This window comes from Diceros bicornis, chromosome 5, assembly GCF_020826845.1.
Source record: "Diceros bicornis minor isolate mBicDic1 chromosome 5, mDicBic1.mat.cur, whole genome shotgun sequence".
In the NCBI taxonomy this organism is placed as follows: Eukaryota; Metazoa; Chordata; class Mammalia; order Perissodactyla; family Rhinocerotidae; genus Diceros; species Diceros bicornis.
The window spans coordinates 33,404,138-33,416,784 of record NC_080744.1 but is presented as its reverse complement, the minus strand read 5'-3'; the positions used below and the strand labels follow the sequence as shown (position 1 = coordinate 33,416,784).

Here is a 12,647-nt window from a genome sequence, read left to right as displayed (position 1 = left end):
TTTGCTTTCTAGGTATTGACGTAATTTTTAATGTTGCCAAATCCAAATTGTACAACTTTACATGATTTCTTTTCGAGTTTCATCCAGACATTTAATTTGCATATATTTTAGGCATCAATTAAGAAGTTGATTCATTTAATGAAATGCAGTTGAAGATTAATGATAGTATAAGCTTTGCAGTTGTGTTATTTCAGGTACTTATTGACAATTTAGCTGGACTTTTTGTTGAAATTGTATATTGTAAAGTGACCAAAATTTTACAAATCCAATTTCTTCTGCTGTTAGTATTTTGGTTTTTTCCTTCAAAGTTGCTTTATAATAGCTCATTTCATTTATACTGAAATCCATTTTTAAAGCATAATTTCAGACAATAGGCATAATTAACAGCTGCACATATTTAATACAGCCTTTGGCTGTTGAACATGACCTTTGACTAAATTGATCATAGAATCAATAGAGCTAAAAGAGTGTTAAGTTGTGTTGAATCTATTTTGACTTCTTTTATTACAGAGCTTACCAAACATTTGTTAGCTTCTAAAAACGTCAGAGGGCAAAGAACAACACACGTTAAGTTATTTGAGGCTCTAGATTCTGAATTTTAGATCAGCCAGTGATACTTCCCTGAATTCTTCCCATGAGTATTTCCTGATATTAAACCTAACTTACAGAAGTGGGCTAGACTCTAAAATCTAATAATCCAGAATTCAGTGAACATGTAGGTGCTGATGGAATGCTACCTACTGTCATTATAATTATATTGCAATAGAATTTACAGTTTTTAAAGAATAATAAAATAGAACTGAAGTAGAATATTAAAAATTATTTCAGGTACTATCAAGTTTCTAGGGAAAGAAATACTTTTTGCTTTCTGATACAGAAACCAAGCCTCAGGTCTTGTTAGTAGTGTATGCTTGTTCAATTGGGCATATTCTTTCATTTTTCTCCCTTTGTCATAATTAAAAAGAAAAATAGTGTATATTGTTTCACAATAAAAGTAATACCATTGTCTCTAAAGAAAATTTTTTAAATCTAGTGAGATATTAGAGAGGGAATGGTCATCCATAATTCCACTACTCCAAAACAAGTTTTTGTTAGTCTTTTTTCACTAATCAGCTGTAATCATGCTGTTATTTATAATTGTGTACATTGCTTTTTAAAATTAATTAATAGACCTTTTTTTGGAAAGATTTACTGAATAATTGAGCATATGTTACATAGAGTTCCATTGTGGATTGTGCTTTTTAAATTTAATATATCACAGGAATTTTGGCATTTTATTAGAGACTTTATAAGCATCCTCAATTTTTTTCTCATTACAAAAGTGTTCGTTGTAGAAAAAGTTTTAAACTATAGATAAGCAAACAGAAAAAAATGATTTGCTATAATATTTATATCCTTCTAAGTTAGAAAATTCATAAAAACAATGACTGTGTCTTATATCTCTTTTTTATTCTTGATCATTCTTTGCTGCCTCAAAGGTGAATCTGAACTATGCAGTATCCGGGAACATGACTTCTTCCCTTGTCGAGACTTTGAACATAAGAACAGAATGTTTACACTATTTTAATATTTTTTTAGTGTTAAAGGGTTGTAGGAGACACTTTGTTGTGGTGGAAAGAGTAGGTGTATAGACTTTGGGGTCCAATTCTGGTTTCACTACTTTATGTCTTAACTATATATCTTTGGGCCAGGTACTCTCCACATTTCAGTTTTCTTACTCATTCAGCAAATGTTTATGAAATTACTAGGTTCAGGTGGCAAGCTACATGCTGGGATGACAAAGAATGATCAAATACATTTTAAAATTACTTTTCAAAGCCTTTAGAACTAATCTTCTTTTATGATAACGTGAAACAGTGCTATTCAAAGCAGCCAGTCTGTAAATTGTCTGTTCTTGGTCTGTGATGAGACGAACTAGCACCAGCATGCACTGTTTCGTTCTTTGTGAGGGTCTTGCTATGGAAAAAAAAAAAAAAAATAGCTGAACTAAGTGGTGTATTTAGCGATATAGTTGATTTTCCTTCCTCATAGACCACTAACACATTTGCAGATCAGCACTGATTCATAGGTTACACTGTAAGTAGCTATAGTATAAAATAACCCAAGAACTACCACTTAGAGTTAAATAGAAACTATGTTTTCTACTGTTTTTTTTCTGTTTGGCAATTTGTAGTTTCTATTATGATTTTCTTGAATATTTTGCTGTCAGTTTCTTTGAAAGTCTCTTCATTACATAATTTTGCCTTTTTGCTTAATTGAAATTTCTAGGTATGGAAGAGTTAATTATGTTCTGGCTCGAAGAATAGAACTTTTAGAAGAAGTCAAACGATTGCAAAAGAGTCTGGGGGTTCCAGGAGATGCTTCATATACTTGTGAAACTGCAGGCTATTTCTTCTTATATCAGGTAAGAGATTAGGGTTTTTAAGTCATACTTCATTGTAATATGGTCTTCTGTTGGAAACTGGATGGGTTTTTGAGATCGTTCTTGAAAGCTTATTTTTTTGTTGAGTAGGTTAAAACATATGCTCTTGTCAAGGCTATATTTGTGAACCTTAAATGTTTGTGTTTCCTGTTATCTTTAATTTTCTTTGCTAAATACAATAACTTTGCTTGATGACTTATTCAGTGAAAGGCCAACGTTGGTACTTTTTCTTCTTGTTTCTTTCTTGCTATTGACAAAGTTTCTAGTCTCTCTCTTTTCTTTTTTTCATTACTATAGAAATATAACTAGCTACCCACTGGTAACAAAGTACAGTTGTGTAACTTACTTTTACTATGCATAAGTAAGTTGTTATGCATATTAACAACTAATAAGTAAAAACATATTCTTCTTTCAAATTATCAGAAACAAATTATGTTTTAGAATTAATTTCAAATTTAAAAATTCTTTTGACTTTATTTTAGAGATGTGCTTTTGCTTTTGTTAGGGCTAATTTTAGGGTTATTTTTGAAAACCAGTGAGAAATAGAAAGCCAAATAAAATGAACAAAAATAAACTTTTTTTTTTTTTTTTTTTTTTTTTGCTGAGGAAGATTTGCCCTGAGCTAACATCCAGGCTGATCTTCCTCTATTTTGTGTGTGGGTTGCCGCCACAGCATGGTTGCTGACGAGTGGTGTAGGTCCGTGCCCAGGAACTGAACCCGGGCTGCCAAAGTGGCACACGCTGAACTTAATCACTAGGCCACGGGGCCAGCCCATTATAAAATAAACTTTAATAATCAATTGGTTTACTGGTAATTTTAAGTAGATTAAGGCATAATCAAATAATGAAGATTTTTGTATAACTATTCTCTTTGTACTAATGCTATTTGTATATTTTAGGTAAAAGTCATAACATTGAAATTTAAAATGTATATGAAAGAATGGGTTTATGCTCATTGTAAGCAGATACACCAGTTGAGTCCATTCAAAATGAGCAGATTTCATGGTTTCTTGTGAAACAGGGAAGATAGGCATTATCTTGCAAAGTAGTCTGCATTAGACTGAGGCTATTTAGGACTTGGAATAATGGAGTAAAGATCATGCTTAAGTGCATATTTGGCACAAAATAAAAATCAGTAGGCTCTCAGTGAAAACTACTTTTAAATATAGGAGAAATAGGGGCTGCCCCTGTGGCCTAGTGGTTAAGTTTGGTGCGCTCCACTTTGGCAGCCCTGGTTCGGTTCCTGGACATGGACCTACACCACTCATCAGCGGCCATGTTTTGGTGACGACCTACATGCGAAATAGAGGAAGATTGACAGCAGTTGCTAGCTCAGGGCTAATCTTCCTCAAGCAAAAAGAGGAGGATTGGCAACACATGCTAGCTCAGGGTGAATCTTCCTCAGCAAAAAAAAAAAAAAAGAAAGGTAGGAGAAATAATCTATAAATTGTGGAGGTTTAAGTAATAATATTAATTTGGGCAATATAAACTTGAGACTTCACAGTGTCAATCAACAATTTTCAGCATATGAGTATCAGATTGGGAAAGCTGTTTAAAAAGGAAATTCTCAAGCTCTGTCCCCAGAGATTCTCTTTTAGTAGGGGATGGCATCCAGGAATCTACATTTTTATTTAGCTTCTCAGATATTCTGCCTAAGGACCACAATTTGAGAAACACTAAAGTTATAACAGAAAAAGATCTGGAAGTATTGAAAAAAATGAAATTAAGTAGGAACTGCATGGTAAAGGATAGTTAATATTATACTAGGATGTAATTGATCTATGTCACAAATGTCATAAAATGAGCTTTCAGTATATACTCAGCTTAACCAGAAGTTCTTTATAAATGTACTAAGAAGAATTGGAAAAATTATAAAGGTCTGGGAGAAGGGTTGACAAGTGCCAAATTGATTTAAAAGCTGCTGAAGCTGGACTTACCATATATGGAGGGAAACTGAGAATAATGAAAAAATAAGGAATTTCTTTGTCCAGAGAGTTTTTTTTTAAAGCATCATTAAAAAACTATCTTGAGTATACGTGGAGAATCTGAAATGTCTGAGATAAAGTCCCATGAGATGATCCTGAAGTTCTTTCCTGTTTTTACGTTTTTGATTAAAGAGCCTTTTTTCTACAATCTTAAAGGTTACTTTTATGCAAGAAGGATAATCTATCAGTGTCTTGGATAAGAAATAGTCCTATTGGGTCAAAGATTGCTTTTCTTTTCCTTTACCTAGCAGATCTTACTTTTACTAGATTTCTTTTTTATATTACCATTTAAAACATAGTAATTAGCTGGCAAATTTAACCTCAAGTTCCTTTTTCTTACAGGTAATGTCTCGTTGGGAAGAGTATATCAGCAAAGTGAAAAATAAAAGTAATACGTTGCCAGATGTTACGGAAGTCTCCACTTTCTTCCCTTTTCATGAATACTTTGCAAATGCCCCTCAACCCATTTTTAAAGGCCGATCTTATGACGAAGACATGGAAATTGCTGAAGGATGTTTCAGGCACATTAAGAAAATCTTTACTCAGCTTGAGGTAAGGATCGTCAAGTTCTTTTAACTTTCCTTTAAAGGTTTTAAGTTTAGTTTTTTTTTTTGGTAAATTAAGGAAATAGAATATTCAAATCCAACAAGCCAGATTGTTATTTTTAAGTGAGATTATTGGAAACATTTATAGTTCTGGTTTAAGAACTAAGTAAAAATTAAGATATGAGTTGAATCCTCATTATTCTGGCTTTTCTGGTGTAAAAGTGTTAGTATTTAAGAAAGGAATGCTTCCATCAGGAGGTTCAACAATGGTTCTTTGGATTGGAATTTGAGCCTGCGACGTGGCCATTCTAAGTTCTTCATGCCTCTTGACCAGTAGGCAAAAAGTGAGGTTGCTGGGTTAGGATGATTGATCATGATTATTAAAGTAAAATAAGAATCACCACAATACAAAGAGGACAGAGAAGAATATGTCTGGAACCCAAGGACCCCCTGGGATACTTCCTTGTTTTCTCAAAAATTCCTTATGGAAAACATCATTGGAAGACTACAGCAATCCTATAAAGGGATCACATTCAGGCTCAGATTTTTCAGTAAGAAGGTTCAAGATTACTCCAGGTAAAAAGGGCAGAAACTTTGTCTCTTTTGTCTCTGTCATTTTTAGGTATAATTATATCCCTGCTTCCTAGAACATTATCTGGCACATAGTCAAAGTTCGGTAAATATTGATGCATGGTATGGGTAGGTGGATGGATAGATGTATGGATGGATGGATGGTAGATACAGAATAATAAATATATAGTATGATAAATCAAAATTATAAATCTGCAAAACAATATTACAGTACATTTATGATTACATAAACAGAAAGTAAAAGGATAAAAACATATAACTTATAATAGTAGCTGTCTGGAGAGGGAGTAGGGAGAAGGGCATAAGGGGTACCTCACCTGTACCTGTAATGTTTTAATTATTTAAAAAACAAAACAAAAATGTTAAAAAGGTGTGAAGTAAGTATGACATAATGTTCAGGCTTGATAACATTTGATATTAGGTGCTCTGCTTTGTCTTCTTTGCTCTTCATGTCGTCCATCTATTGTCCATCCCCCTACTCTGCTCTGTGGGGGATCTTCTGCCATGGTCCGGGGTGGGACTGATCCTTGGAGGTTTAATTTCCTAGCCTTCCATATCAGCTGACTTCTGGCTGGGTTTAGCCAGGAGAAATGTGGCAGAAATAGAAGAAAGAGAGAAACCAGGATGTTTCTCCACCGGCATTCTCTACTTTGGGTCTTATCTCTTCCGTGGCTCACTTCTGCTGGCCTGGCCCACTGTGGTTCCAGCTTATTCTGGTACCCCAGTCCTGGGCTCTGATAACACTATGTCCTCCCTTTATCCTTCCTAGCCTAGGAATAATTGTAACTTCCTGCTGTTGCTAATCTCTGGGTTACTCCGCGATTCCCTGGTTGGCTTTTCTGTTCCTCTGTCATCTGTGTAACCAGTCCCCTGCATTAAATTCCTTTTGTTATGAATACTTGAAATACTTGACATTTTCCTGGAGGGACCTTAAGTAATATAGGTGCATGGGGCCGGCCCTGTAGCGTAGCGGTTAAGTGTGCGCACTCTGCTGCAGGCGGCCTGGGTTTGGATCCCGGGCGTGCACCAAGGCACCGCTTGTCAGGCTATGCTGTGGCAGCATCCCATATAAAGTAGAGGAAGATGGGCACAGATGTTAGCCCAGGGCCAGTCTTCCTCAGCAAAAAAGAGGAGGATTGGCATGGATGTTAGCTCAGGGTTGATCTTCCTCACAAAAAAATTAAAAAAAAAAAGATTGTAGCGATATTCTTTAGAAAAAACAAAAAAGGAATATAGGTGCAATGGTGATTGGTATTTTATTCAGTGTGCTTGTTGATATTGTAAATATTTTACCTTATACAAAAAACAGTTCAAATTGTAGTTTGAATGTCAGCTATTATTTGAACTCAATTAGTAGCTAATTAGTAATAAGCAGAATTATGATTCTTTAGGCTTAGTTTATGATTTATTTATATTAATTTCTCAGGAATTAAGTCTGAGTAATTGGATTGTATGAGTGTATGCATAAACTATGTTTATTTTCCTAAAACAGTCTCTCACTGCTCCTCCCCCAACCTCCACCCCCCAACTCCCATAGGAATTCAGAGCCTCTGAACTGCTTCGAAGTGGACTGGACAGGTCTAAATACCTTTTGGTGAAAGAAGCCAAAATCATTGCTATGACCTGTACTCATGCTGCCTTAAAACGACATGATTTAGTCAAGTTGGGTTTCAAGGTAAAGACTTATATTTTAGTTCTTTAATTCATCATCTATTCATCTGTTAGTTTTTTGTTTCTTTTCCTTTTTTTTTTTTTAACCTAGGGTATTTATTTCCCTTGGAGATTGGCTCACCTCTTATTGAAATTTGCATTTATAATTACTTAAAAATGTCTTTCTTAAAAGTGATGATAACCTCCCATGTTTATATGATTAGTGAACTCTAAATCTAATTTTTTAAGTCTAGTTATCAGTAATATGTCCATTAAGTAACATTATAACCATATGATTGTCCAACCAAATCCTAATACTTGTTAAGGTAGATTAATTTATTTTTGCTATGTTTAAAAATCTTCCAACAGAACTAAAAGCTATAAAAATAACATTTGACAATATTTTTCACCTATTAGACATCTATACACTTGAAATGTTCATGTTTTAAGCACACATCCACTCCCAGTTATTTGTTCATTCAGTAAATGAAAAGCCTTCCATATGAGGATATGGAATATTCCTATTTAGAGAATATTCCTATTCTCATATAAGATAAGATATTAAAATGGCTTCATCATAAGATAAAGACCCAAGAGCTAAAGGGCATGATAGCCTTTTAGCCTTTGACTCAGTTGAAGTTGGAATATAATAATTGAGCAGTCAATTTGAATTTGCAGACTCTTTGTGATTTAGCTAGTGATGCTGACCTAAACTTTGATTTCAGTGTAAATCATTTAACTTCCCTGCAACTGGTTTGTCTGTTGTTTAAAATAGGATTCATGTACTGGTTCAAATTCGAAGTTAGCAAAGCTTTTGTTGTTGATGAAAGTAACTGACAATTTTTAAATGTTATGAGCTCGCTGGAAGATAGGTGCTAAATAAATTCAAGGTGATAGAATTGTTGTTATCTTGGATGAAAGGTTTCTTAGGTGCAAGGTAGGACAAATAATGATAATTTATTAAAAGGTAGTGTGAACTTACCCTATTGCAAATTGTTAGAATTTTTCACCTATATATTTTGTTCTTGGGGCTGACATATAAAAATATACTTTGAATTTGATATTAAATTATATCAGTTTAATAACAAGGGGAAATGATGCAATCATACTTAGCATTTTATGCTTTTATACGACTTTTCACATGCCTATTCTAAAAAACATTATTCCTAGCTTATCACATTTTCATTAATCATTTTCTTTACTTATATTGTGCTATACATCTAAAGATAGTATGAGTGCTGATAGTATCTCTTAGATTTTTTAGTTTTTTAATTTTGGTGTTATTTTTATCAAACTTATACATTCATCTGATTTAAGACCTTAACAACCTTGTAGATCTACTTAACATAAAAAAGGCAATCCCTTACTCCCTTGATCCTCTCCAATTATCCACGCTTTCAGCTCTTTCAGAATTTCCTTTGTCCTTTTTTTCTATATCAATAAAGAATGTTAACTTTCCACTTTAAGCATTGTCTTTTGACTCTGTGCTGTCCCCTAGGAGACATGCATGCACATATGTGCTCTTTTTCCTTCCTTAATACTCCCAATATAGTTATGTCATAATTTTCCTTTGTGATTAAAATCTGTTTTAAAAAGCAGAATCTATAGATCTATTTTTTAAGTTAAATTGCATTAGATTTTCAGAGTTGTTTTTCAGAAAGTAGGCTCTTTAAGCTGTCTTCTTTGAGCTGCTCCCACTCTGTTTTACGTATCATGTCTATTATCCTGAGAGTCTGTGCAGGGACTTCTGAGAAAATGTGACTCTCCTCCTTCTTCTCAACTCCCACCAGGATGACCTAATTAGTCATTGTGATAGGGAAATTCAGCATCAGATAGAGCTAGAGAAGATGCCCATCCACATGCTTAAACCTTCAGGTGGTTTCAATAAGAAACAGTTCAGAATTCAGCCTTAACTTTCATGGTATCCATTGGAAATCCAGCTCAGCTACCAGTCTTGGACATACACAGACACAAGCATATTTTGGTAAAAATGAGTAACAGAAATTACAAGATATATAAACAATTAGTTTAAAAGAGGAGAGTTAATTAGGCATTAAGAGTAAATATGCTCCCTCTATCTTCCACCTCCCTAGAAAATAAAATAAGGTGAAAAATCTTTAAAAACAGAAAACAATGGAACTCTAATTTTTACTTAGTGAGATTTTCAAAGTATTTTACCAATAAAACAAGGAATAAGGTATCAACCTAAGTAGCAATCAGAATTAGAAGTGGAGTGGACAGATAAAACATGTAGAGAATAGATCTAGAAGAGAATATGGCAGATAGTAAAGAAGTAATCGTTAAAGAAAGAATGAAATTTCCTTATATTGGAGAAAGACCTGTATTTTCATTATTTTACAAATGTGCAGTGCCTGACATTACTGGAAACTGGGTTAGTGGTGTTACCACACAAAGATGCGGTTCTCTTGCCCAGTGCTCATAAAAATCCAATTATTACAGCATCAGCTTTTGAGAAAAGAAAAAGCTTTATTGTGAGGTTGACCTGCAAGGAGACAGGAGGCAAAAGCTCTCAAATCTGTCTCCCCAATCAAGGGCTTGGGGCAAAATTTACGGGATAAAAGGGGAAGGCAGTCTGAAGTGTGGAGATAGATGATTGGAGGTAAGGAGAAGTGAGGTAATTGATGATCTGCACCAGTGTAGTCAAGCTTCATGCCTCTTCATAGGACGCATGTTCACAAAATGGTGGCATTAGCATGATCTGAGGGTGGAGTTTTCTGCCCCTTGACGTCAAAAGGGTCACCTATCAGGCATTTGTGCAGACCCAGTTGATGGGTTAGTGGTCTTAACCAGGCAGAACTAGACAAGGGATCACTCTCAGTTCCTGAAAAACAACTCTTAATTACTCTGTTGATAAGAGGGGGTCAGTGAACTGGTCCTAGTGGGCTTGTGGTTACCGTGGGAGGATGTAGGCATCAAACAAGTAAATACACTCATGTGCCGCAGAACAATGTTTGGTCAACAATGGACCGCATATATGATGGTAGTCCCATAAGATTAGTACCATATAGCCTAGGTGTGTAGTAGGCTACACCATCTAGGTTTGTGTAAGTACACGCTATGATGTTCACACAATGACAAAATTGCCTAATGACACATTTCTCAGAATGTATCCACGTTGTTAAGCCATGTATGACTGTACACAGATAGAATTACAAATTGTGATGTGCTATGAGACAGAGGAACAGAGCACTGTGAAGCGTGTTTTAGATTGGGAGGTCAGAGAAGGCCTGGATATAGTGGGTTTTGAGCTGATACTTTAAGAATGAGAAAGAGCCAAGGAGACAGAAAGTGAAGAGAGAATAGCATGTGCAGAGAGCCTGAGGCAGGAATAGTTTTGCCATTTCTGAAAAAATGAAATAGGTCAACGTAGTTGAAGCTTAGTGAGTAAGGAGAAAGGTGACAAATAAAGTAGGAAAGGAAAGCAAGGGCCAGGCTGAATATAGGCCCTAATTAATACATCTCTTGGAGCCACGTTAAGAGATTTTTCTCCTAAGATGGTTGGAAGTCAGTGAGGTGTTTGAAACCAGTAGGTGACATATCTGATGACTCTCATAGCTGTGGTTTAGGGAAGACAAGACAAGAAGGAGCGGGACTAGTAACGAGATTGCTGGCAGTAGTCAGAGCAGTGCTTTGGACTAGAGTGGTGGTGGTAGTAGAAATGGAGAATAATGAATAGATTCAAGAGGGAGTTTTGAAGGCAGAATTCACATGCTTTGGTGACAGATTGAATGCCAGGGGTGAAACAGAAGGAGATTGTTGAGTGTTGGGTAGGATTCATAAGGAAAAAAAAATTACCCCAAAATGCTAACTAGGGTAATAGTACCAATTATATATGAGACATGACCTCATATATAGTCGTAAATTGTCTTGCTTATGTAGAACTTAAAGAACTGAATTGAAAATAGCTAAATTGATATTGCAATCCAAGAAATGATATATGAGATCTCCTCAATGTCAAGTTGTGTATTTAGGGGGCTTCCCTGAGGTTAAAGACTGGAATTGGAGAAGCGGGGGCATAATGGTAAATAAGATCATGAACTTTCTGTTTGAATAATTCATATGTTGTTATTTTTCTCTGAAATTATTTGGGATTTTTTTGGATGGTTGTTACAGTTATGATGGTCATTGTTTGACTTTCAAGCTATCTTTTTGACAAGCTTTTCTTTATCTCCCTTTTGTCAGTATGACAACATTTTAATGGAAGAGGCTGCTCAAATTCTGGAGATAGAAACTTTTATACCTCTTCTTCTACAGGTAAGATTTTGAGGTCTGAGACAAAGAAAGGAGAGTTTTAAGAATTCTGGGGGGCAGCATCAGAAAGCTACACAGTTTTGGGGTGCTAATTGCTGTAATTATATATTCTCCTTAACTTCATTATGTTTGGTATTCTATTTTAAGCCTATAAACTTCCTTTAATCTATTCGCTGGTTATTTAGTAGTTTGTATTGTTTCCGAGAGTGCTATTTAAAAATTCCTAGTTTATCTCTGAGTTTTGAAAAGACTTAGTAATTTTAATCAGGAAAATTACATTGTTATGCAATTGGAGGGAAGACGAGCTATTTTTTCATTTCTTTTGTTAGAGTTGTTTCTAGAATTGTTTTTGATGTTCACTGAGTACATTGCTTTTATTTTTTGCCTAAGTTTTTTGAGCTAATTGATGATGTTTAAGAATGTTTTCTTATTGTACGATAGTCTTTACTATTGAAGCATTAAAAACAAAGTGTTGGGGCTGGCATGGGGGCGTAGTGGTTAAGTTTGCACGCTGCACTTCGGCGGCCCAGGGTTGGCAGGTTCGAATCCCAGTTGCAGACCTACAGACCACTTATCAAGCCATGTGTGGTGGTGTCCCACATACAAAATAGAGGAAGATGGGCACAGATGTTAGCTCAGGGCTAATCTTCCTCAGCAAAAGCAGGAGGATTGGCAACAGATGTTACATCTCCTCACAAAAAAAAAAAAAAGTGGAATTCCCAATTTAAGAATAGAGACTGCTCAAATTTGTAAATACATTTAGTTCCAAAAGTTGTTTTATAAGCCAGTTTATTTGGGACTTAGAATGTATTTTATCAGGATATGTTTCAAGGAACAAGGAGACATGTAGAGTAGGAAATTGAAGTAGTAGGATGGGAAATGAAAGAAGGTATAATTTTTACTGCTTTGGGGGGATTCAGGACTGGCTCTCAGCATAATTGTGATACAAGGTTTTTACTTTGACATCTTTCCATTTCCCTTCTTGGGCATCTGTTTCTTTCTATGCGCTCTGCCTAATTCTGACCTAAGCCTTCCAGACCATTTTGGATTACCCTACCTGTTAAAGTAGGGTAATTCCATGCTTGCCTTCTCAATCTCTCCATCCTCCCTCACACACTATCAGCCAAGAGCGATGGTACCCTTACTTGGTTCACAAGTCATTCTGTAAATTTACCAGATTCC

The 12,647-nt window shown here is 35.2% G+C and overlaps 1 protein-coding gene across 2 annotated transcripts in view; it reads left to right on the top strand.

Annotated features, from left to right (window-relative positions):
* The window catches only part of AQR (aquarius intron-binding spliceosomal factor), a 100,702-nt gene that overhangs the window by 69,845 nt on the left and 18,210 nt on the right, over positions 1 to 12,647 (top strand). For both annotated transcript variants that reach the window (XM_058541169.1, XM_058541168.1), the window contains 4 exons: positions 2,269 to 2,404; positions 4,750 to 4,959; positions 7,081 to 7,218; positions 11,397 to 11,468. In XM_058541169.1, coding sequence (XP_058397152.1) covers positions 2,269 to 2,404; positions 4,750 to 4,959; positions 7,081 to 7,218; positions 11,397 to 11,468 — 556 coding nt within the window. The remainder of the gene's footprint in view (positions 1 to 2,268; positions 2,405 to 4,749; positions 4,960 to 7,080; positions 7,219 to 11,396; positions 11,469 to 12,647) is intronic.